This window comes from Polypterus senegalus, chromosome 4 (assembly GCF_016835505.1).
Source record: "Polypterus senegalus isolate Bchr_013 chromosome 4, ASM1683550v1, whole genome shotgun sequence".
Taxonomy (NCBI): domain Eukaryota; kingdom Metazoa; phylum Chordata; class Cladistia; order Polypteriformes; family Polypteridae; genus Polypterus; species Polypterus senegalus.
Genome location: NC_053157.1, coordinates 233,114,163 through 233,138,468, shown reverse-complemented (window position 1 = coordinate 233,138,468; position 24,306 = coordinate 233,114,163). Strand labels below are relative to the sequence as shown.

General features: G+C 41.3%; 1 protein-coding gene across 1 annotated transcript in view; it reads left to right on the top strand.

The window, feature by feature from the left end:
- The window catches only part of LOC120528897 (zinc finger protein 721-like), a 44,770-nt gene extending 26,498 nt beyond the window's left edge, over window positions 1-18,272 (top strand). Inside the window, exons 4-5 of the mRNA XM_039752973.1 lie at window positions 8,084-8,536; window positions 15,835-18,272. Coding sequence (XP_039608907.1) covers window positions 8,084-8,536; window positions 15,835-17,708 — 2,327 coding nt within the window. The 3' untranslated portion in view covers window positions 17,709-18,272. The remainder of the gene's footprint in view (window positions 1-8,083; window positions 8,537-15,834) is intronic.
- The last annotated feature ends 6,034 nt before the right edge of the window (window positions 18,273-24,306 follow it).

Genomic DNA, 24,306 nt, shown 5'->3' with positions numbered 1-24,306 from the left:
GCCCTTTTACCTGTTTCCTCAAGGGTAAGGGTTCTCGTCAAGTTCGTTATCGGGTTGGTCTACTGTTGCACTTTAAGATGAACACACACACACACACACACAGACCCTAACCACAACAGTGCTCCATGAATGACACACACACGCTGATTAACCCTTAGCACTTTAAACCACACAAGTGCTATAGGAATAACAGCCTGTCATTCAGCACTTCAAGAGACTTACTTATTTTCGGCACGAACAACAATACGATGTTTTAGTGATATCTCAGACCTAAATATTACTTTTGGTCTACAAGAATACATTTAAACATACAAAGACTTAGCACTCTTGACTATAGGCCATTCATCAGCCAAGAATACCTTCTTTCTCGTATTTGTTACTTCTGTTGAGTATAGCGCTCTTCACTCTCAGCCATATAAACCTCGCAGCACAGAAATAATGGCAAAATCCGGCTGTCACCAGGTGCTCAAAGAAATCTAACTTATTACTTCAATCACTCTAGACATTAAGACAAACCATTGAAAGTTAAAAGCAGCATGGTATTTATTACAAGAATAATAATAATACCACAAGAACAAAGAATACTAGAAAATAGGTAGTGATAGGAAAGTCTGAATATATATAGTCTTTAGAAAAAGCTTACGAAAAAGTTACAGATGACAAGGATGAATGTCCCAGGGAGGCGTTTGATTTAGCAATCAATGTTCATGATGCCTTTCTGACGACCAGGGCCGTCTTCGTCCGTTATTGTTTTATCTTGGTAGAGTAATATATATATTGCTCTACTGTCCCCTATTGTATTATTAATATGTAGCCTTAGAATACCTAATCTCACAGACTTACCACTGTATATACAGTAACTTCTCCCCACCTTCCCTTCTATATCTATAACCTCAGGCAATTAGATGTAGTAAAAAGACAAGCAGGAGTTAAGTTACACATAAAATAATGTATTACTGATAATATTCATAAATAATAACAGAATGCAAAGTACATTTGAATATTGGCAACCATACAACCTGATCAAATGGTGATGTGTAATTCAGGTGGCACACAGACTTGCAGTTCCTTAAAATGTCTCTAGTTAAGGCATCGTTGGTGCTCAGCTTTCAGCCACATGTCTGTTCAATATGGCTGCTGAGCTGTGCTCTTCATTGTGTTGTCTTCATCATCACAGGTTAGCAAGAGAGATGCTTCTTCATCATATGTTGGTTAGAGAGACAGAATGTGGTTGAGCAAGCAAATTTATAGGTTTTCTGTCCAACTCCCTACAGCGAATAGGATATCATGGTACTTGAAGGCCTCTGAGACAAGCCAATTCCAAACAGCCATACCTCAGACCAATGGGTGAAATAGATCATCTGATCTCCTGCCCTCCCAAGACCATATATTACACTAACCTGGCTTTGTGTGGGGGATGGGAGAAAAGACTTTAGCAAAGAAATGCTCATCAAACTGATTTAAGACACATCCCCCAAATCCTGTCGTAAAATTACAAAGAAAAGTCTTAAACATGGGGGGATAAACAAGAATGCCTCTCACCAAGGTACCACTAAATTACATTGGTTTGCCTAAATTATAAATAAAGACATACAAAACATTCATCAAGTTATATGTAAAATCTCACATCACAACAGGGTGGAGAAGAATGTCAGGAGTTATTTGTGACAGATGGGTATCAGCAAGAGTGAAAGGGAAGGTCTACAGGACGGTAGTGAGACCAGCTATGTTATATGGGTTGGAGACGGTGGCACTGACCAGAAAGCAGGAGACAGAGCTGGAGGTGGCAGAGTTAAAGATGCTAAGATTTGCATTGCGTGCGATGAGGATGGACAGGATTAGAAATGAGGACATTAGAGGGTCAGGTCAGGTTGGACGGTTGGGAGACAAAGTCAGAGGGGCGAGATTGCATTGGTTTGGACATATTCAGAGGAGAGATGCTGGGTATACTGGGAGAAGGATACTAAGGATAGAGCTGCCAGGGAGGAGGAACAGAGGAAGGTCTAACAGAAGGTTTATGGTTGTGGTAAGAGAGGACATGCAGGTGATGGTTGTAACAGAGCAAGATGTTGAGGACAGAAAGATATGGAAGAAGATGATCTGCTGTGGCAACCGCTAACGAGAGCATAAAGAAGGTGGTGAGACAAGGCCAAGTCAAGCCACAATGGTCACTGTTGAATGCCATACAGACTAGGCCTCGACCGAAGTCAAAGTGGCAAGCACAAGCATTCTTGGTCACGATTTCGAGCAGGCAGCCCCACTCTTTGACTTAACTAAAAAGTCCGTGCCCAGTACCATGGTCTGGAATCCCAATGCACAAGCTGCATTCTCTGACTTTAAGCCGTCCCTTATGTCCTCACTGCCTTTTGGTTGCTTCTAACTTCTCTCTTCCATTTATTTTCTAGACAGACCCATCTGAAGCCATCTCGGATACGGCAGAACTTCAGTGGTGGTAGAGAGTATCTCATTCTATCCCTACGCTAGAAACTGTTGGACCTGGCAATTAAATGGGCTGTCACAAAATTGAGATAGTACCGCTCAGGTCGAGATCTCACTCTTGTTATGGATCACACTCCTCTTCAGTGGGTGGCTACTGACAAAGAGAGTACTCTGTGAGGGACAGGGGTATCAGTTTAACTCTTTGAGGGCTGAATATTTTTTCCCAAAACATGCAGTTTTCTGAAAAGTACCCAAAGCGAGGATCTCACACATAAATCAACCTAAAATATCAGTTGCTAGGTGCCATGCTCCGCCAGTTCACAGTCTCTTGTGGCTCGAGACGCTCACGGGGGGCATGATGGCGGGCGGCAGTCGCAGTCAAAGTGCAGCACAATCTGGTTTTTACCTCATGTCATTATGAGTGGCGGTCTTCATCTAGACCAGCGGTTCTCAATCTTTTGTATTTTGCGGCCCCCCTTTTCTACCTGGAATAATTCTGCACCCCCTGCATAATATAAGATACAGTGGTGTGAAAAACTATTTGCCCCCTTCCTGATTTCTTATTCTTTTGCATGTTTGTCACACAAAATGTTTCTGATCATCAAACACATTTAAACATTAGTCAAATATAACACAAGTAAACACAAAATGCAGTTTTTAAATGATGGTTTTTATTATTTAGGAAGAAAAAAAATCCAAACCTACATAGCCCTGTGTGAAAAGTAATTGCCCCCTGAACCTAATAACTGGTTGGGCCACCCTTAGCAGCAATAACTGCAATCAAGCGTTTGCGATAACTTGCAATGAGTCTTTACAGCTCTGGAGGAATTTTGGCCCACTCATCTTTGCAGAATTGTTGTAATTCAGCTTTATTTGAGGGTTTTCTAGCATGAACCGCCTTTTTAAGGTCATGCCATAGCATCTCAATTGGATTCAGGTCAGGACTTTGACTAGGCCACTCCAAAGTCTTCATTTTGTTTTTCTTCAGCCATTCAGAGGTGGATTTGCTGGTGTGTTTTGGGTCATTGTCCTGTTGCAGCACCCAAGATCGCTTCAGCTTGAGTTGACGAACAGATGGCGGACATTCTCCTTCAGGATTTTTGGTAGACAGTAGAATTCATGGTTCCATCTATCACAGCAAGCCTTCCAGGTCCTGAAGCAGCAAAACAACCCCAGACCATCACACTACCACCACCATATTTTACTGTTGGTATGATGTTCTTTTCTGAAATGCTGTGTTCCTTTTCCGCCAGATGTAATGGGACATTTGCCTTCCAAAAAGTTCAACTTTTGTCTCATCAGTCCACAAGGTATTTTCCCAAAAGTCTTGGCAATCATTGAGATGTTTCTTTGCAAAATTGAGACGAGCCCTAATGTTCTTTTTGCTTAACAGTGGTTTGCGTCTTGGAAATCTGCCATGCAGGCCATTTTTGCAGGCCAGTCTCTTTCTTATGGTGGAGTCGTGAACACTGACCTTATTTGAGGCAAGTGAGGCCTGCAGTTCTTTAGACGTTCTCCTGGGGTCTTTTGTGATCTCTCGGATGAGTCGTCTCTGCGCTCTTGGGGTAATTTTGGTCGGCCGGCCACTCCTGGGAAGGTTCACCACTGTTCCATGTTTTAGCTATTTGTGGATAATGGCTCTCACTGTGGTTCACTGGAGTCCCAAAGCTTTAGAAATGGCTTTATAACCTTTACCAGACTGATAGATCTCAATGACTTCTGTTCTCATTTGTTCCTGAATTTCTTTGGATCTTGGCATGATGTCTAGCTTTTGAGGTGCTTTTGGTCTACTTCTCTGTGTCAGGCAGCTCCTATTGAAGTGATTTCTTGATTGAAACAGGAATGGCAGTAATCAGGCCTGGGGGTGGCTACGGAAATTGAACTCAGGTGTGATACACCACAGTTAGGTGATTTTTTAACAAGGGGGCAATTACTTTTTCACACAATGCCATGTAGGTTTGGTAAATAATAAAAACCATCATTTAAAAACTGCATTTTGTGTTTACTTGTGTTATATTTGACTAATGGTTAAATGTGTTTGATGATCAGAAACATTTTGTGTGACAAACATGCAAAAGAATAAGAAATCAGGAAGGGGGCAAATAGTTTTTCACACCACTGTAGATGAGAATAACCCATGATACAACTAACAAAGGTGTGATACTCGTGCGGTGTCGCAGTATCCTATCATTTTAACTTCCATAAGATTTTCATGTGTTCAGCTAACTTCGATGAAATATTTGCAATTTATTTTTTTTAAAGTGCTTTAATAACTGTTAATATGCCTTGTGTGGTTTTTGGTAGTAATTCTAATCCCAAAAACAAAGAATAAATTATTTATTCGTATTTAATTATTTTTTTATATAAAGAAACGATTAAATATGTTTTAATGTTTACAAATCTCGTAAACGAAGACACCGATGAAGTCAATCTGCGTGAGGCGAACGTATTTTCGTCCGACAAATATTATAGCGCTGTTAGTTGTATCATGAAAATAGCCCAATACGCAGTAAATTATTGAACTCAATTTGGCAATGTTGGCTACGCTGCCAATGTGGTGCAGTCGCGCCGCATTATCACCTGATCTACTGTTACCCGGATGTTCGCGACAGATACCGGTACGTCTCAAACTTTCTGAATTGAAAATACGTGACTATAAAAGCAGCAGCAGCGGCGCCGCTCGTCAGTTAGTCATTAGATCTATGCCTTAGAAATGTTTTATTTTAATTTTAGTTATACTGCATTTGTGGTGATTATTTACTTGCAAATTTAAATTTGAAATAAAAATGTAAAAAATTAATTTTGATGTCTTATTCATTTATTCGATGCCCCCCTTGTACAGCTTTTGAGCGCCCCGCAGTTTGAGAACTGCTGATTTACACAAATGTGCTCGGCACCACGATTAGCTGGAGTTCGATCAGCCAATACCGGTTCCTCACTTTCGTTTTCAATCTCGATCTCCAGAGCACTTGCGTCCGATTCGGAGTCCGACAGGTCAGAGTTCCAATTCAGAGATAAAAGGCAAAACGGCGCCCACAGAGTATTTTGCTTTGTGCATTCGCATTGATCTCTCGTCAGATGTCGATGCCATTTTTGTCGTCGTTTGCTCTTCCCTACTCGCCTGAGCACATGGGAATCTCGGTCAGACCAACGAAGCTATCTTTCCTTTTAGCAAAGAGAGTCGAACTAAAACGTAATGGCAGGTTTTGTCACCATTTACAGTTGCTTGCTGCTCTCAACGCCTCCTGCTGAGAAAAGTCGACGTCCGACCTGAAAGAGTTAAGGTGATACTGCATAAGGGTTTTTATTCCCATGCCAACACAGATGCCTAATCTTGGGTACAAGACCTCTCGGTCAGATCAGCTCTGCTCTCTGGTTGTGAGTTTGGGGAGGTCGTGTCAGGCTTAGGGCATACTGTATGGGTACGGGATTGGGCAAAAAAGATCATTAGTCTTAATATGGCAGATATTTGGACTCGTATAGATTATAAAAGGCGATATAGACTAAGCTTTGTAAAAATAAGTACAGGTGCCGGTCATAAAATTAGAATATCATGACAAAGTTGATTTATTTCAGTAATTCCATTCAAAAAGTGAAATTTGTATATTAGATTCATTCATTACACACAGACTGATGTATTTCAAATGTTTATTTCTTTTAATTTTGATGATTATAACTGACAACTAATGAAAGTCCCAAATTCAGTATCTCAGAAAATTAGAATATCAATGAAGACCAATGCAACAAAAGTATTTTTAGAAATGCTGGCCAACTGAAAGGTATGAACATGAAAAGTATGAGCCTGTACAGCACTCAATATTTAGTTGGGGCTGCTTTGGCCTGGATTACTGCAGCAATGCGGCGTGGCATGGAGTCGGTCAGTCTGTGGCACTGCTCAGGTGTTATGAGAGCCCATGTTGCTCTGATAGTGGCCTTCAGCTCTTCTGAATTGTTGGGTCTGGCGTATTTCATCTTCTTCTTCACAATAAACCATAGATTTTCTAAGGGGTTAAGGTCAGGCGTGTTTGCTGGCTAATCAAGAACAGGGATATCATGGTCCTTAAACCAGGTACTGGTAGTTTTGGCACTTTTTGCAGGTGCCAGATCCTGTTGGAAAATGAAATCTGCATCTCCGTAAAGTTCGTCAGAAGCAGGAAGCATGAAGTGCTCTAAAACTTCCTGGTAGATGGCTGTGTTGACCTTGGACCTCAGAAAACACAATGGACCAACACCAGCAGATGACATGGCACCCCAAACCATCACTGACTGTGGAAACTTTACACTGGACCTCAAGCAACGTGGATTCTGTGCCTCTCCTCTCTTCCTCCAGACTCTGGGACCCTGATTTCCAAAGGAAATGCAAAATTTACTTTCATCAGAGAACATAACTTTGGAGCACTCAGCAGCAGTCCAGTCGAGACCCTTCTGACGCTGTCTCTTGTTCAAGAGTGGCCTGACACAAGGAATGTGACAGCTGAAGCCCATGTCTTGCATACGTCTGTGTGTGGTGGTCCTTGAAGCACTGACTCCAGCTGCAGTCCACTCTTTGTGAATCTCCCCCACAGTTTTGTTTCACAATCCTCTCCAGGGTACAAGCGGTTATCCCAATTGCTTGTACACTTTTTTCTACCACATCTTGTCCTTCCCTTCACCTCTCTATTAATGTGCTTGGACACAGAGCTCTGTGAACAGCCAGCCTCTTTAGCAATGACCTTTTATGTCTTGGCCTCCTTGTGCGAGGTGTCAATGGTCGTCTTCTGGACAACTGTCAAGTCAGCAGTCTTCCCCCTGATTGTGTAGCCTACAGAACTCGACTGAGCGACCATTTAAAGGCTTTTGCAGGTGTTTTGAGTTAATGAGCTGATTAGAGTAAGTGTGGCACCAGGTGTCTTCAATATTGAACCTTCTCACAATATTCTAATTTTCCGAGATACTGAATTTGGGACTTTCATTAGTTGTCAGTTATAATCATCAAAATTAAAAGAAATAAACATTTGAAATACATCAGTCTGTGTGTAATGAATGAATCTAATCTACAAGTTTCACTTTTTGAATAGAATTACTGAAATAAATCAACTTTGTCATGATATTCTAATTTTATGACCGGCACCTGTATGTGAACCATCAATCAACCATTAATTGGATGTTCTACCAAAACCTCTATAGATGGCAACTCTCACCTCTGTGATTTAAAGCAGAGCAATAATTTGATTTTCACAGAACAACTATTCCTACATACTAAAACAGATTATATTAACTAGACATACCAGAGAGGAAAAGCTCCAGGGCTTGTAAAAGGAAATTGGCACCAGCATGTGAACATGCAAATTAACAAATAACCAGTCAATATTTAATAAAACTCTCCAGTGAGTGTGATTACTCCTTAAACATGGCAGAATGAAAAAGAACTTGAGACCTCAGACACAAACTGGCCTTTGCTTTGGCTGTTGGTCTGTTAGCCCATTTCTTTCTTCTCTGTCTTTGAGCACTTGTGTGTTTCCTAATTCAGTTTGGGCACTGCCATTGCTCCTCTCTGTGTAAAGCACCCAAACCCTGAAATGTGATTCTGTTAAGTAATTCTGTCACTTTTATTTTGACAGATAAAAAGGAAGTTTCGATCCCATGCGGTGAGTTATCTAATGTGCTCCTGGCCAGGGATGTCCACTTGAGGAGAAAGGAAGAGTTTCACATGAGAGTATGGCCTCGGCCCAAGAGGATAGTACGGATAAAGCAGTGGCCCACATTAAGAAAGAGGATTGTGAGTGGGGTGCCTTGACAGATTTGCACGTCAAGTCCGAAGAATGTGAAGGAAGAATTCCAGTTTTTAAAGAGGAGAAGACTATCGAGATTAAAGTTGAGGATTCAGACGATTTCCCGTTTAGTCTTGCAGTGCAAAAGCATGAAGCTGGGAAGAGTTTCAAGCAAGATGTTGGGGAAGAGTTTCACTCCGGCGTACAGCCCTGGATCACTAATACGGGACAACTGCCTACCCAACAGAGTCCTATGGGACTGAAATTGGAGTCTGAAGAGAAAATCAATGAAGGAAACGAGAGAGCAAAAGAAGAAGAGCAGCACTTGTCTAGGAGTGTGGGAATAAGTAAGTAGTGTGATTAAACATAAAAGAAAGTGAACGTGAGAATATCTACTAGTTCTACCTGTGCTTGGTTTGGTGTTTTTTAGTAGATGAATGTGAGAAACACAAAAAGAGATGAGCTGCTCAAGTCCGTAAAGAATAACAATAGCTGACCTAACAAATAATAAAATGTAAAGGTTTGTGCAAAATACAAAATAACTGAAACGTCCAGTACATGATTTTCTCACTTAAAGCTGCAATTTTAGCACTAAAACTTGACCAGTATTTTGTATAAAGGAAAAGAAAGCAAATCTTTTAAAATATGTATTGCATCAACTCTTCTCTGATTGGAGGACACGTGCACAAAAAATCCTAAAATCATTCCATTCTTGCAGTTAAATCCACTACAGTGACAGGCTTCTGTCATTTTCTAATGCCATCCCCAGCGTCGTTCAGACAGAGTGACTTTTGTGTGCTGGTCGCTTCCACAGACTCGCATCCTCACACAGGCAGACGTTTACTCTGAAAGAGGATTTGTTAAACAAGTTATAATACACACCTACGGAATATGTGGGGAAAGTTTAATGATTTGGTGTGCACTTAGAATTAACATGGATATGTTACATCTCATCTTCTTCTTCTTTTGGCTGCTCTTGTTTGGGGTCGCCACAGCAGATCATCTTCCATCTCTTCCTGTCCTCGTCATCTTGCTCTGTCACCCCCATCACCTGCATGTCCTCTCTCACAGCATCCATAAACCTTCTCTTAGGTCTTTCTCTGTTCCCCTTACCTGGCAGCTCTATCCTTAGCACCCTTCACTCATTGTACTCAGCATCTCTCCTCTACACATGTCCAAACCAACACCATCTCGCCTCTCTGACTTTGTCTCCGACCTGAACTGACCCATCTAATGGATAAGATTTAGAAATGAGTACGTCCTCGTCACACCCAATGCAAAACTAAATATCTTTAACTCTGTAATCTCCTTCATCCCCTCTCAGTAACAAGAGATTTGAGTTCATCTTGTCAGTTACCTCCTGCAGTTCCTACATCGTGGCTAAAGTTTAAGGGTGACCGGGCTTTTTCAGTTGTTGCTCCAAGGCATTGGAATGATCTCCTGCTCCATATCAGATCTTCTCCTTCGACTGAGGTTTTGAAGACTCGGTGAAAACCCCACTTTTTCTCCTCCGCCTTCTACAATTGGGTGAGGTTGTCAGGAAGGGGAGGAAAGATATTATATAGTTTTAATTAACTTCTTCCTCTTTCAGCTGCTCCCATTTAGGGTTCACCACAGTGGATCATCTTTTTCCATCTCTATCTGTCCTCATCTTGCTCTGTCGCAGACAAATTAAGGTTTTCCAAAATAGTTGAAGAAATGGGCATCTTGGCAGGTACAGTTTGGAAAGACTTCTTCCTGTTTTGGCTGCTCCTATTAGAGGTCACCACAGCAGATCATCCTCCATATTTTTCTCTTTCTGTCCTTGTCATCTTGTTCTATCACTCCCATCACCACATCCATAAACCTTCTCTTAGGCCTTCCTTTGTTCCTCTTCCCTGGCAGCTCTATCCTTAGCATCCTTCTCCCAATATACCCAGCATCTCTCCTCTGCACATGTCCAAACCAACACAATCTCACCTCTCTAACTTTGTTTCCCAACCGTCCAACCTGAGCTGACCCTCTAATGTCCTCATTTCTAATCCTGTCCATCCTCGTCACACCCAATGCAAATATAAGAACTCTAACTCTGCCACCTCCAGCTCTGTCTCCTGCTTTCTGGTCAGTGCCACCATCTTCAGCCCATATAACATAGCTGGTCTCACTACCATCCTGTAGATAATGTCTTCAAACAATATTAATTCAATTAATATTGAATTATTATGGCACACAGAAAAACTCCTCACAGATGGGAAAATGAGCAAACAACTAAAATCAACTCTTACATTTATTACAGTTCATATCACACAAGTCATTATTCACCCTCATCTGACTCCTCAATATTTCACTGCTCAATTTCCACCCCTTAATTAATCTTCCATTATCTCTCGGGCTGGGTGGGTGTCAAACTCTTCTCTGTCCATCATACTGTATCTGTCTGACAGCCCCTACCTGCACTCCTCTTGTTTCCCAGTGCTCACCCACTATTTACAACCCAAGAGTTTACACTCCCCTCTTTATCAAGGGTCCCATCTCTTCTCAACTCTCCTGCGTGTCCAGACTTTAACTTGAGAGATAATGGTGGTCTGTGGCTTATCCAGGGTAATACAAATATAGAGGCATGAGCTTTTTAACTCCTAACTCTTGCATCTTAATACTTAATGAAATATGGTGACTACGGTTCTCATGTGCTTATAATGCTTTTCTAATACATGGCGATTACCAATTTTAAGTATACAGTTTTGTATACAGACATGTAGGGAACATGTGAAGTCCGCATGGTCGATGTCTGGATGCACGATTTGACCCCTGAGGCAACTGACCTGCCAGATGCCAGCTACTGTTGATCATCTAACTCCATACCCCCACCACCCCTTCAATTGTTACTCCACAAAGCTTCTGGTAGGAGCTATGAACAGACATGCTAACCACTGTACTCATTTAACTTAAATTTGATTTCTAAGGCATCAAAATAGTATCAAACAGAGATGGAAAACCCAAATGCAGTATTCAGATGAACACACGTGTTGGTCGTCTTTCCATTCAGCCCCTCCTTGTTACTCTTACACAGAGGAGGTGAATGTCAGTAGACCGGGTGGAAAACACAAAAGCTCTGGGACTTGAGTCCATCATTGAAGATGTCCCGTCCACTGTGTGTTCAGCCCCCCTCATCACAATGTGAGCTGCAGAGCCGCAAAGTGGCTGGCGAGTAGCTGGTGGGGGTTGGCGAGCAAAGCGAGCAGGGGGCGAAGCCCCTTGGCATTTATAAAACTACTAGATGTGTAAGCCCATGCTGTAAAAAGCCCAGGGTCCTAGAAACTATTGAAATCATCAGGAAACAAAAATGAAATGTACAGATATCAGTTAATTGAAAGGAACTCATTTTGCCGAGTTGGTGGCATAGCTTTTGTATTAGTGACTAAGTCTTTCTCTTTGGAGGTTTCGTTTTGCTGATGTGCTGGCCCCGCTTGTGTTATTAGCAGCTAAGCAAGTTTTCTGTTTCCTCAGAGGCGTAGCCCTTGCCTCGACTCCGCCTCTCACTTTCATGCCAGACAGACAGACACATACACTTCCACACGTAGACGTTTATATATAAGATAAGAGGTCAGGTAAACAACCCTTAATTATTATTAACACAATCCAGGGGGTCAACAAAGCCATCATATCCAGGATCTGAACTTCTGACTTTGGGGGAATGTTTCAGTTGATTATGTTGTATTTACGCTCCTCAGGCTATGTGGTCTTAACACGAGAATTACCAGAGCCTACAAAAAAAAACTTGTAGATCCGTCTCACCTTAAATCGCTTCTTAAAACCGTTCTCACCTCTCCACCAGCCTCTTTTGTCATCTAAATGTGCTGATAAACAGAAGCTTCATGCAGCCGGCTATTCCATCCCCCCACTGACTTAGAACGTGCACAAACTTCTCTCAGCTCATGCCTTGATTGATTATCTGGGAGTGAAGTGGAGTTTTAGAGAGGAAATAATAGATCGTTATTTGGAACACACACATTTCATACGTATTACGTTTCTACAGCGATCTGTGCAACCACGCGCTCTAACCCCTCACCCCCATCTGACTCTAAGAAACGCTCGCACTGTTACTTTGAGTCAAATCAGGAAAGGCACACAAACAGGCAGGCAGGGGGCGGGGTTAGAGCGTACAAGAACCATCTTTCCAACATTACAACGTGTGTACCTGTTGCAATGCGCACACTTTTCTATATGCTGTGGTTTCTATTGCATTGAAAGGACACTTGACACTGATACAGTTTACTTTCCTGTGGAAGCGGCTGTCTTAGAACAGAAGCTTGTCGATGTTGCCTTTCTTTTTTTGAGTTTTATTTATTTTCTCAATGACGATCACGCTCTAACCTATTTCTTCATTTAGTAGTGCTTTCTCTTTCTGTCTATTATACTATGAACTCCGTCTATCTATATAGTAATAACAGTAATTTTACTATAATATATATATATATATACACTCGCCTAAAGGATTATTAGGAACACCATACTAATACGGTGTTTGACCCCCTTTCGCCTTCACAACTGCCTTAATTCTACGTGGCATTGATTCAACAAGGTGCTGAAAGCATTCTTTAGAAATGTTGGCCCATATTGATAGGATAGCATCTTGCAGTTGATGGAGATTTGTGGGATGCACATCCAGGGCACGAAGCTCCGTTCCACCACATCCCAAAGATGCTCTATTGGGTTGAGATCTGGTGACTGTGGGGGCCATTTTAGTACAGTGAACTCATTGTCATGTTCAAGAAACCAATTTGAAATGATTCGAGCTTTGTGACATGGTGCATTATCCTGCTGGAAGTAGCCATCAGAGGATGGGTACATGGTGGTCATGAAGGGATGGACATGGTCAGAAACAATGCTCAGGTAGCCCGTGACATTTAAATGATGCCCAATTGGCACTAAGGGGCCTAAAGTGTGCCAAGAAAACATCCCCACACCATTACACCACCACCACCAGCCTGCACAGTGGTAACAAGGCATGATGGATCCATGTTCTCATTCTGTTTACGCCAAATTCTGACTCTACCATTTGAATGTCTCAACAGAAATCGAGACTCATCAGACCAGGCAACATTTCTCCAGTCTTCAACTGTCCAATTTTGGTGAGCTCGTGCAAATTGTAGCCTCTTTTTCCTATTTGTAGTGGAGATGAGTGGTACCCGGTGGGGTCTTCTGCTGTTGTAGCCCATCTGCCTCAAGGTTGTGGCTTCACAAATGCTTTGCTGCATACCTCGGTTGTAACGAGTGGTTATTTCAGTCAAAGTTGCTCTTCTATCAGCTTGAATCAGTCGGCCCATTCTCCTCTGACCTCTAGCATCAACAAGGCATTTTCGCCCACAGGACTGCCGCATACTGGATGTTTTTCCCTTTTCACACCATTCTTTGTAAACCCTAGAAATGGTTGTGCGTGAAAATCCCAGTAACTGAGCAGATTGTGAAATACTCAGACCGGCCCGTCTGGCACCAACAACCATGCCACGCTCAGAATTGCTTAAATCACCTTTCTTTCCCATTCTGACATTCAGTTTGGAGTTCAGGAGATTGTCTTGACCAGGACCACACCCCTAAATGCATTGAAGCAACTGCCATGTGATTGGTTGATTAGATAATTGCATGAATGAGAAATTGAACAGGTGTTCCTGATAATCCTTTAGGTGAGTGTGTGTGTGTGTGTATATATATGTATATGTGTATAATATAATGCCTTTCCTATCTATCTATATAACTATTCCCTTAGCTGTTTTTTGATATTATGCAGTACTTTCACTATTTATTTAGTGACTTCTCTGCCTGTTTGTCTGTCTCTCTATTATGCAGTGCTCTGTCTATCTGTGTGTTATGGATCTTAAAAATAACAGTTATAAGGTTCACGTTAATTGCAGTCTCAGTTGTTAAAAAATGTTTTAAAAGGAGCATCCCACATGAAAATATAACGATCTCATTAACTGACAGTGCATACCAATTTATAAATTTTGTCTGTTTTGAGGTTAAAAAGAAAATCAAACTCAAGTCTCTGAGGCATGGTAGACATGCAACAACAGCAAATCTTAGCACTACACCACGGGGGCTGCTGTATTGTTCTTGAAACTTTTTGTGAAACTGTTTATTTGATCTTTGGAAATCAGGCTTCATATATTCTATAGTTTATGCCTACATTTTGTAACATTTATTACTAAAATATGAAAAAAGTTTCTGTTTTAACAATTTGTTTACACAGATTACAGTAGAAACAGAACACACATGAAATGTGTGTGTTCCAAATAACAATCTATTATTTCCACTCTGAAACTCCACTTCACTCCCAGATAATCAATCAAGGCATGAGCTGGGAGAAGATTGTGCATGTTCTGCGATGGTCGGGGATGGAATAGCTGGCTACTTGCTGCTTGCTGTTCTTAATCTGCACATTAACAGGACAAAAGATGCTGGGAGAGGTGCAGACGGATTCAAGTAGTGATTTAAGGTGGGACGGATCTACAAGTTTTTCCGTAGGCTCTGGTAATTCTAGTGTTAAATAGCGGAGATGTCCATCAGTTTAAATTGTATACACCTTGCCTGAGAAGTGTTCCAGACTCTTGCATTTCTGATAAGTTTTGTTTTTGTGAATACGCCTTTCAGAGTAGATATTTATGTAGTGTCTTGAAATAATTACTTTCCTTTCATTTTCCACAGCTAGTGGTAAAATCACTCAAATCCAGTTACTGACAATCTTTTCTAGGGCTACCATCAAATGTGTCCAGACCATGTTTAGAGTATCTTTGTAGAATAAGCAACACTTGACCTCTTGTCACACTTGCTTTACTTTACTTGATGACATTTCCGAGTCATTCCAGTTTTACAGGGCACGACGGCTTTTATGTTTCATCACTTTTCACGAGGCATACAGCACTTTTTCAATGAGCTGAAAGGGGACCATCAAGTTTGTCCACGTCTGTACACCCAAACTGTAGAACTGAAAGAAAACTTTTTTGTGTGTGTGTTTTTTTTTTTATTTGAATGGTGTCATTAACATTTACTTATACAATGCACAAATTCAGAACTGTAATGTACTTGGGTATCAGCCTGCTGTAGATTTCCATTTAAACTCTCTTGCTTTTTATAACAGCAGGCATATATCCTTTCAGTGTTATTATAGACCAAGTGTTAATTCTTGCTCAGCTGCTGACAGGACTGCTAATGTTTCTCTTGCATTGTTCTTGTGTACTATGAAAATTTAATAAAACTTATTTTTAGGATATCCCATAATACACCATGTATACCATCGGCTTCACAATTAAAGTCACAAGTACTCACTCTAAAGATGTCGCACTCTCCACCATGTCTTTCCAAGCCCTCATGGTTCTTGGGGTTTCTTAAATATCATAAGTGCACACATACACACAGATTGTCTCAGCCCATCTTGAGTTTGTGGTAAACACTTTGCATTTGTGGAACTGATTGATCCTCAATTTGAAAATGAGGCTTTTTTTAAGCAAGACTTATTCAACTAAGCCTCAATTTCATTAATGATGTTCTTAGAATACCCCATGAATGGAACAGAAGGTTGAGGTACAATCACCAGCCAGTGTGCCACCTATCTTTTCTGAAGGTTATATTTATTTCAAAACATTCAACTAAGCTATTTGTATCATTGCAGATTTCCAGGAGAATGGCAGCTTCTCCTCATCTCTGTCTGCTGAAACTTCTCTTCAGTGCAGACTGCAACAGAAACAGGACAAGGAGAAGATGAAGAAATCAACAGGAGGATCAGAAAATTTGACAGCAGCCTCTATTAAGTGTAACTCTCTTCCTGTGCTTGGAGCCATCGATACTGAGCAACACCAAGGGCAAAACACAGACCAAGAGGCTTTGTGTGCTGGCCAAGACTGTGGAAAAACTTTTACAAACAAATCTGACCGTGAAGATCATAAGTCAATTCATACAAGACAAAAGCCATATGCATGTTCTGAATGTGGCAAACGATTCATTAATAACAGCAGTCTTCAGGTACACAAAAGAATCCATACTGGAGAGAAGCCATATGACTGTTCTGAATGTGGTAAACGGTTTATTAAAAGTTCCAGTCTCCAAAGACATAAAAAAATCCACTCTGGAGAAAAGCCCTATGGCTGTGTTGAATGTGGAAAACGATTCTTTCAAAGTAACACCCTACAGAATCATGTAAGAATTCACTCAGGAGAGAAGCCATATTGCTGTTCTGAATGTGGAAAAAGATTCCTCCGAAATGGCAGTCTTCAGGCACATGTAAGAATTCATACTGGAGAAAAGCCTTATTGCTGCTCTGAATGTGGCAAGCAATTTTCTAAAAATCGCCGTCTCCAAACACATATAAGGATGCACACTGGAGAAAAGCCCTATGGCTGTGCTGAATGTGGCAAAAGATTCCCTGACAGTAGCACTCTTCAGAGCCACAAAAGAGTTCATACCGAAGAAAAGCCATATGGTTGTGCTGAATGTGGGAAAAGATTTATTAAAAATATCTACCTTCAGACCCACATAAGAGTCCATACTGGAGAGAAGCCATATTGCTGCTCTGAGTGTGGTAAACGCTTTTCTAACAGTCACGGTCTCCAAACTCATAAACGAATCCATACTGGAGAAAAGCTGTATGGCTGCTCTGAATGTGGCAAAAGATTTTTTCACAAACGTAGTCTCCAATCACATTCAAGAATCCATACTGGAGAAAAACCCTATGGTTGTGCTGAATGTGGAAAAAGCTTCATTCACCGTAACACTCTTCAGAGCCACTTGAAAATTCATACTGGGGAAAAGCCATATTGCTGCTCTGACTGTGGCAAAAGATTCCTCTATAATGACACTCTTCAGGCACACATGGGAACCCATACTGGAGAAAAACCTCATTGCTGCCCTGAATGTGGCAAACGTTTTTCTTACAGTCGTAGTCTTCAAACACATATAAGAATCCACAGTGGAGAAAAGCCATATGCCTGCTCCGAATGTGGCAAACGATTCCTTAAAAGTAGCCATCTTCAGAGGCACAATATAATTCATTCTGGGGAAAAGCCATATTGCTGTCGTGATTGTGGCAAACGATTTACACAGAGTAGCTCTCTTCTGAAGCACATGCGAATTCATGCTGGAGAGAAGCCATATTGCTGTTCTGAATGTGGCAAACGATTATCTGACAGTTACAGTCTCCAAACACATAAACGAATCCATACTGGAGAAAAGCCATATGTCTGTACAGAATGTGGCAAAAGCTACATTAAAAGTAGCCATCTTCAGAGGCACAATTTAATTCATTCTGGACAAAAGCCATTTTGCTGTCCTGAATGTGGCAAACAATTCACCCAGAGTAGTTCTCTTTTGAAACATTCACGAATTCATGCTGGAGCGAAGACATATTGCTGCTCTGAATGTGGCAAACAATTCTATGACAGTTATGGCCTCCAAAGACATACAAACACACACACACGGAAAAAGAAGCAAAGTACCAAGAAGAGCAATCCAAAATATGCCAAAGGTGGAAAAAAAAAACAACAGAAATAGTGCCAGTCATCCTGGGATCCACATAACTTATAAAAACAAAGCCTTAGGCCCATTTTGACACCCTACTTATTACCATAATTCCATATAAATTGCAAAATGAAGCGTTTTTAGCAACAATGCAGATGCTACACTGAGCCCTCGCTGCACACTTAAGGGAGGACAAAATAATGCAGTTCAACTGAACTGTCCTGAATAAAGACTGAGGTTCACTCCTGGGTTGGCACTAAGCATGTCAAGACAAATTGGCAACGTTAACCCTGAGAGATGCTGTGTGACTGTCCTGAACATGAAATGAGATCTTACAGAAAGTCTCCATCTTCAGAGAAACACAAGGATTCATACTGGATAGAGAAAAAAATGAAAGTTGAGTTTAATGGTAGATGGTGACATGATTGAGTAGCTCTAGGGGACCACTTGATTTTTAGTTCGCTTTTGTCAAATTTTCCTCCCAGTATCAGACAGCAATTATTCAGTTTCTTACCTTTTGCTGTTATCAGCTATATCCTTATGCAGAAGGTTTCATATGGATACTTCAAACCTTATGAAGAAAGAACTCCACATTGTGACCTACTCTGGCACTGAAACTGGTAATCCTACCATTGCTGCCTTTTGTGCAGACATGAAGAAATTTTCCAGAGCCACTAGATAGATAGATAGATACTTTATTAATGCCAAGGGAGGAAATTCACATAATCCAGCAGCAGCATACTGATACAAAAAACAATATTAAAGAGTAATAAAAATGCATGTAAAAACTGACAATATCTAATAATGTCAATGTTTATCTTGGTGGAATTGAAGAGTCGCATAGTGTGGGGGAGGAACAATCTCCTCAGTCTGTCAGTGGAGCAGGACGGTGACAGCAGTTTGTCAGAAGCTGCTCTTCTGTCTGGAGATGATCCTGTTCAGTGGATGCAGTGGATTCTCCATGATTGACAGGAGCCTGCTCAGCACCCATCGCTCTGCCACGGATGTCAAATTGTCCAGCTTCATTCCTACAATAGAGCCTGCCTTCCTAAGAAGTTTGTCCAGGTGTGAGGCATCCTTCATCTTTATGCTGCCTCCCAAGCACACCACCGCATAGAAGAGGGCACTCGCCACAACCGTCTGGTAGAACATCTGCAGCATCTTATTGCAGATGTTGAAGGACGCCAACCTTCTAAGGAAGTATAGTCGGCTCTGACCTTTCTTACACAGAGCATCAGTATTGGCACTCCTGTCCAATTTATCATCCAGCTGCATTCCCAGGTATTTATAGGTCTGCACCCTCTGCACAGTCACCTCTGATGATCACAGGGTCCATAAGGGGCCTGGGCCTCCTAAAATCCACTACCAGCTCCTTGGTTTTGCTGGTGTTCAGTTGTAGGTGGTTTGAGTCGCACCATTTAACAAAGTCTTTGATTAGCTTCCTGTACTCCTCCTCCTGCCCACTCCTAATGCAGCCCACATGCTATGACATGTCCAAACTCTCTGGGCAAGTAATAGGGAGGCAAACTTACGCCCAACAGTTCGATGTCACTGCAGCAAGTGGAGATTTTAACGTTTACGTGTCCTGAGTTGCACCACTTTTTATTGACATATAGGGCGACACCTCCTCCTTTCTTCTTCCCGCTGGTATTTGCGTCTCTGTCCCCTCTAACTGTGCTAAACCCGGGTAGCTCCACGTTAGCATCTGGGATGGTAGTTGTTAGCCAAGTTTCACTAAAACACAGCAAGCTGCAATCTCTGTAGGTTCTGACATTTCTCACCAGCGTGGCTAGTTCGTCGATCTTATTTGGTAGTGAGTTCACATTTCCCAGGATCATAGAAGGCACTGAAGGTTTATAGCACCACTTTCTTGCAAGCCACTTGGCTTTTATCTTAGCACCGGCTCAGCAGCACCGATACCATCTTCTTACCTTGTCAGGTAAATAGGGAACCACACCGGCACGGGCATTTCTTCTCAGCGCTTGAAGTTGACAACTTGAATAGGAGAGTCTCGCCGTGTAAAAATCCAAAACACTTTTCAGTAAGATCTGGCTGTAATCCACCATGAAATAGCCAAAGTTAAAAAGAGTTCAAGAAAGAATTCAGAATTTAGGTAGACATGGTGAACTCCACAAAAATAAAATACAAACATTGGAATGGCAATGTCTCTTGTCTCTTTGTCTCTTTAATATTAAGGAAAATGTGAAGAAAGGCGATCCAATAGAGTTTTTAGGCAAAACATTTTCCTGCCTTGAAAACGTTTCCACAACTGTGGAAGGGCACCACAGGATTTATTACTTCCAAGGCTGACTCGGGCCATTCATGGCCTCATTATAGTGTGATTTCTTAATTATGCAGACCATTTGATGGCTTTTCGTGAGGCCAAAAAATACCCCAATTTATCCGTTAAAGGCCATCAAGTTCATCTTTTGCTCAGACTTTAGTCCTTTCACAGTGCAAGCACAAAAGGTGATGAGCCCAGTCATAGGACCTGCTCGCAGCGCAGGGCTTCAGACATTTCTTCTCTCTCCTCCTCATCTAAAAAGTGTCTCACTGATAGAGTTATGTGAAATTCAATGATCTGAAGAAAGCCACAGAGGCAATTCATGGCTTCCAGGCTACCGGCATCTTCTTTTCATAACAGCCTTTTCTTCTGGAGTCGCACACAAGGCTGCAAGCCCTTCCAGCTCAAGATGGATTACGTGCAGACTCTTTTATATTTTTTAATGTTTGTGGTGGAACAGTTCTAGCCATCTGTGTCTGTTAATGTTTATCATTTCAATTATTGACTGACATTCCTTGTTGCATTTTCGTCATGGGGAGTTTACTAGTTGATTGGCAGGGAGGCCTATTTATTTTATTGTGTTTATGTTCCTGCCGGGGTACAGCAGTGGTCCCCCATGCTGTCTCACAACACTTCAGCCTTTGCCAACCCCATGTGCAGCAAAACACATATACCCCCTCCTGACGTGGTCTCCATCAGGTTATTATATTTTACTTACAGGGGATTCTGTTCGTTCTTCAATTTTTATGCACCATGTTGTGATGCTTGGGGGTGTGCTTGGTAGCTGCAAATTGTAAAAAATATCTAATTGTGTTTTCTTGTGGGGTTCTTCTTCAGGTGCTTTGGGGTGAAATGTGGGGGTTCTGCTGGGTTAAATTCCATGGTGAGGCTTTGGGGGCTGGGATTATATATTATGAATTTCCCCTTGAGATTAATAAAGTATCTATCTATCTATCTATTATGGGTGGGTCTGATGTAAGGAACATTCAGAATGTGTGTGTGGCTAGAAAATATTTGAGTGGGCACCGGTGCAGTCGAGTTATTTCTTAATAATTTTGTTTCCATTCTCTGTGTTATTTCTCCTTTAAGTCCATTGGCTGCCTAACAGCCGCTGTCCAGAATGTTCAGGGCCTCAATTATTACTAAAATATCCACCATCCTTGACTTTTACTAGTGTAATCAAAAAAAAAAAAAAAGATAATACCTTTTTACAAGAATCAAAACTGCTTAATAGAGATGTGCATTGACTTAACAATAGGCATTATTGTGTGGGAGAGTCTCACAAATGCTGTGTAATTACTGGGATGCGATGTAACTTGCAGGTGGAAAACATTTATTCGAGTTCAGATCCCTTTGGCAGATTCTGCTGGCTTCTTGTTGTGATTGGTAGTTTTTTTTTAAATAAATAAATAAAAATTGCGTTTTGCTGCAACTGCAGACCCCCTCCTTTCTAAGTGGGTATCTCTGACTTATCATATTCTTTAAAGCCTTTGAAATAATTATAGGCATTGATGCACACCCTTATATGAATCCTCTTTTTGATAAATGCCCTTTTGTGTCATTGCTTACCCTGCTCCACACTGGCGCTTTGTAAATTTGCCACAACTTCATCTTTGATTCCTCTTGTTTAAATCTCCTCTCGCTAAGGCGTATTCTTTGTACTTCTCACGCCACTATCCCCAGTCCAGATTAGAAAACGTTTTCAGCTTGCAGTCGCTCTCTCCTGCTGTTACCAATGCCATTTTTTTTTTTAATTTTCCCATTATGTCAAGCAAAGTGGCAGTGAGTTTGATGATCGGCCTTGACGTCCATCCACATGTTGGCTCCAGTTTGACTATCAGAATTGTCTAATTGCTTAGAGGCTTGACATCATTTCTCACCAACTATGGAAAGGCCTCATATGTCACATCTTTCAAGTTTGTAGCAAATTGAGAAAACTATGTCGCCCCTATAATTCACAATCTCTAGATTTCAGTTTTCCTGAGCTTCACACACACAATATTGTTTTTTTTTTTCACAAATCAACAACACTTGCCATTTAAATCACACAGTCGCAGCATTTAAATCAGGTGGTCATAATTCAACGTTTTCATAGGTAGGCTGTCTTTCCTCATCAGTCTGTGGAGTTGCTAGGTTATTGTCCTGCAGTATTAACATACGGTGTACAGTAATCCCAAGCCATATCGCACATCGACTTTCGCGGTTTCACTCTATTGCAGATTTATTTATTTAATCATATTTAAATATATATCGCAGATTTTCCGCTGGTTCACGGGTTTCTGCGGCCAATGGGTCTTTTTACTTCTGCTACATGCTTCCTCAGTTGCTTTGCCCAGTTGCTTTCATACAAGGGACGCTGTTGGCCGATTGCTGAGAAGATACCCAATCAGAGCATGCGGTTAAGTTCCTGGGTGCTGATTGGCTCAGCAACGGAGCGCAGAATTCAATTCTGCTTTGCGTTAACCAGGAAATGTCATCTCGCTCATTCAGCAACAACATGTTTCGCTATGCAAAGATTTAAGTTTCATTAATGAGCTGCTCGATGCCGACTCTGAGACACCGAGCAACGAAGATTTGGCCGAGGTGACCAAGTCCGCGAGCGAGGAAGATAAGGAACAAGAGGACCCAGCACAGGAAGAAGACGCCGGCCTAACTCTCGGGCATCTCGCGACCATTCTACGAATGGCAAAAGATCTCCAGATATCGGTTGAAGAATGGGACCCACAAATGATTCATTCTTTGCAATTTAGAAATGCTCTTGATGACGCCACGGAAGTGTATAAAAACCTCCTTACACAAATGAAAAAGCAGCGCCAGCAACTGCCCATCACGATGTTCCTTACCTGCAAAAAACTGCTGAGTACGCCTTCAGTGGAAGAAGAAACTCCAGACGACGACAGCGGTGCTACACAGTCGCCTGAAGAGGCTCCTTTAGAAGAGCTGTAACGCTCTCCTTTAACTCATTGTTATCGCACAAGTCGTCGTATCATTGTTGGTGAGTAGCCATAACCGTATTTAGTACACGTACGTACGTTTAGTGTCACTGTATGCACATTTTAATATATACAATTTTTCTTGCATTGTACGAATTTATTGCTGGTGGCCTTTCTATCGTAATGGCTGTAACATACGTGATACTGGAGACACTTCAATATCTTTAAAATAACATTTAGGTTTTACTGTATATAAACAGTGTGTTTACATACATAATTTCAACGAATCTTAACTAATATCTAAGAGAATACAAAGGGTTTATGCTGTATAACTCTGCGGGGAATGTTTATAAGAGTGTGGGAAAGTTTATAATGGCTTTATGGTTTTTACTTCGTGGCTTTTCACCTTTCGCGGGGGGTTCTGGAATGCAAACCCCACAATCGAGGAGGGATCACTGTACATATTAACTTCTTTCATTGTGTTATGACCAGAATGAAGTCACATTTGGCCATTACCAGTGCCTTATAACATCAGGAAAGACCTAAAAAACTTCAAAAAGTAAAAAAAATTCTGGAAAAAATAAATACTAGGATTTTCTATTGCACGTGAGATTTTCTGGAATTTTCCAAGCTGTTAACAAAGTGTATGTAAACTTGTGACCCCCTGCAATTGTATTTTAATTAATAAAAAGGGAAATACTATGAGCTCAGTGAACATTGTGGGAAATGATTACTTTTATCATGCACAAAGTAGGTATTTGAAATGATATGCTTAATTTATAGGTTTGTTAGCACAAAATCTGTGGGTGGGTTATAAAGTGAGTTTTAAAGACTTCGCCCTAAATGTATGGAAACTTTTGACTTCAACTGTAGAAAGCTATAGTTAGAATAAGGAACGGGCTGCTCGTAATAACCCAACAAAAGAAAATGTGAAAAGAGTGTGACGTGGCTCACTGCCATAAAGGACTTTAGCATTTCAGCATGTGATTTGATTGTCGTATAAAGGAGATAAAAAGTCGACATGACACACGCCACTGCTGCCCTCACTACCCTCGCTTTTTTAAGCTGCGTGGATCTCCAAGCTAGTGACCCTTCTGTGGCTTCCCTGACTGCCACCACCACCTTACGCCATCACTTTTGACTTTACTGCAGACTTGATTCTTGTAGGTGGAGATCAAATGCAGTTGTATTTCTGCATGTGTTAGATAGGGCTGTCAATGATGTAAAGATTCGAGTGCTGAATCCTGAGGATAAAGAATTAGCTTCTGTAGTTTAATTAGGAAAAAAATATGCCTTCTTCATTTTGGGTGTGGGTGGGAAACGCTTCCCAGTCATGCAGACATCACTTTAGCTGCTCTCTTTATTTTTGTGTATTTTGTTCCTCACAGGGTTGGAGTAGCCGGGCTCAGATTCT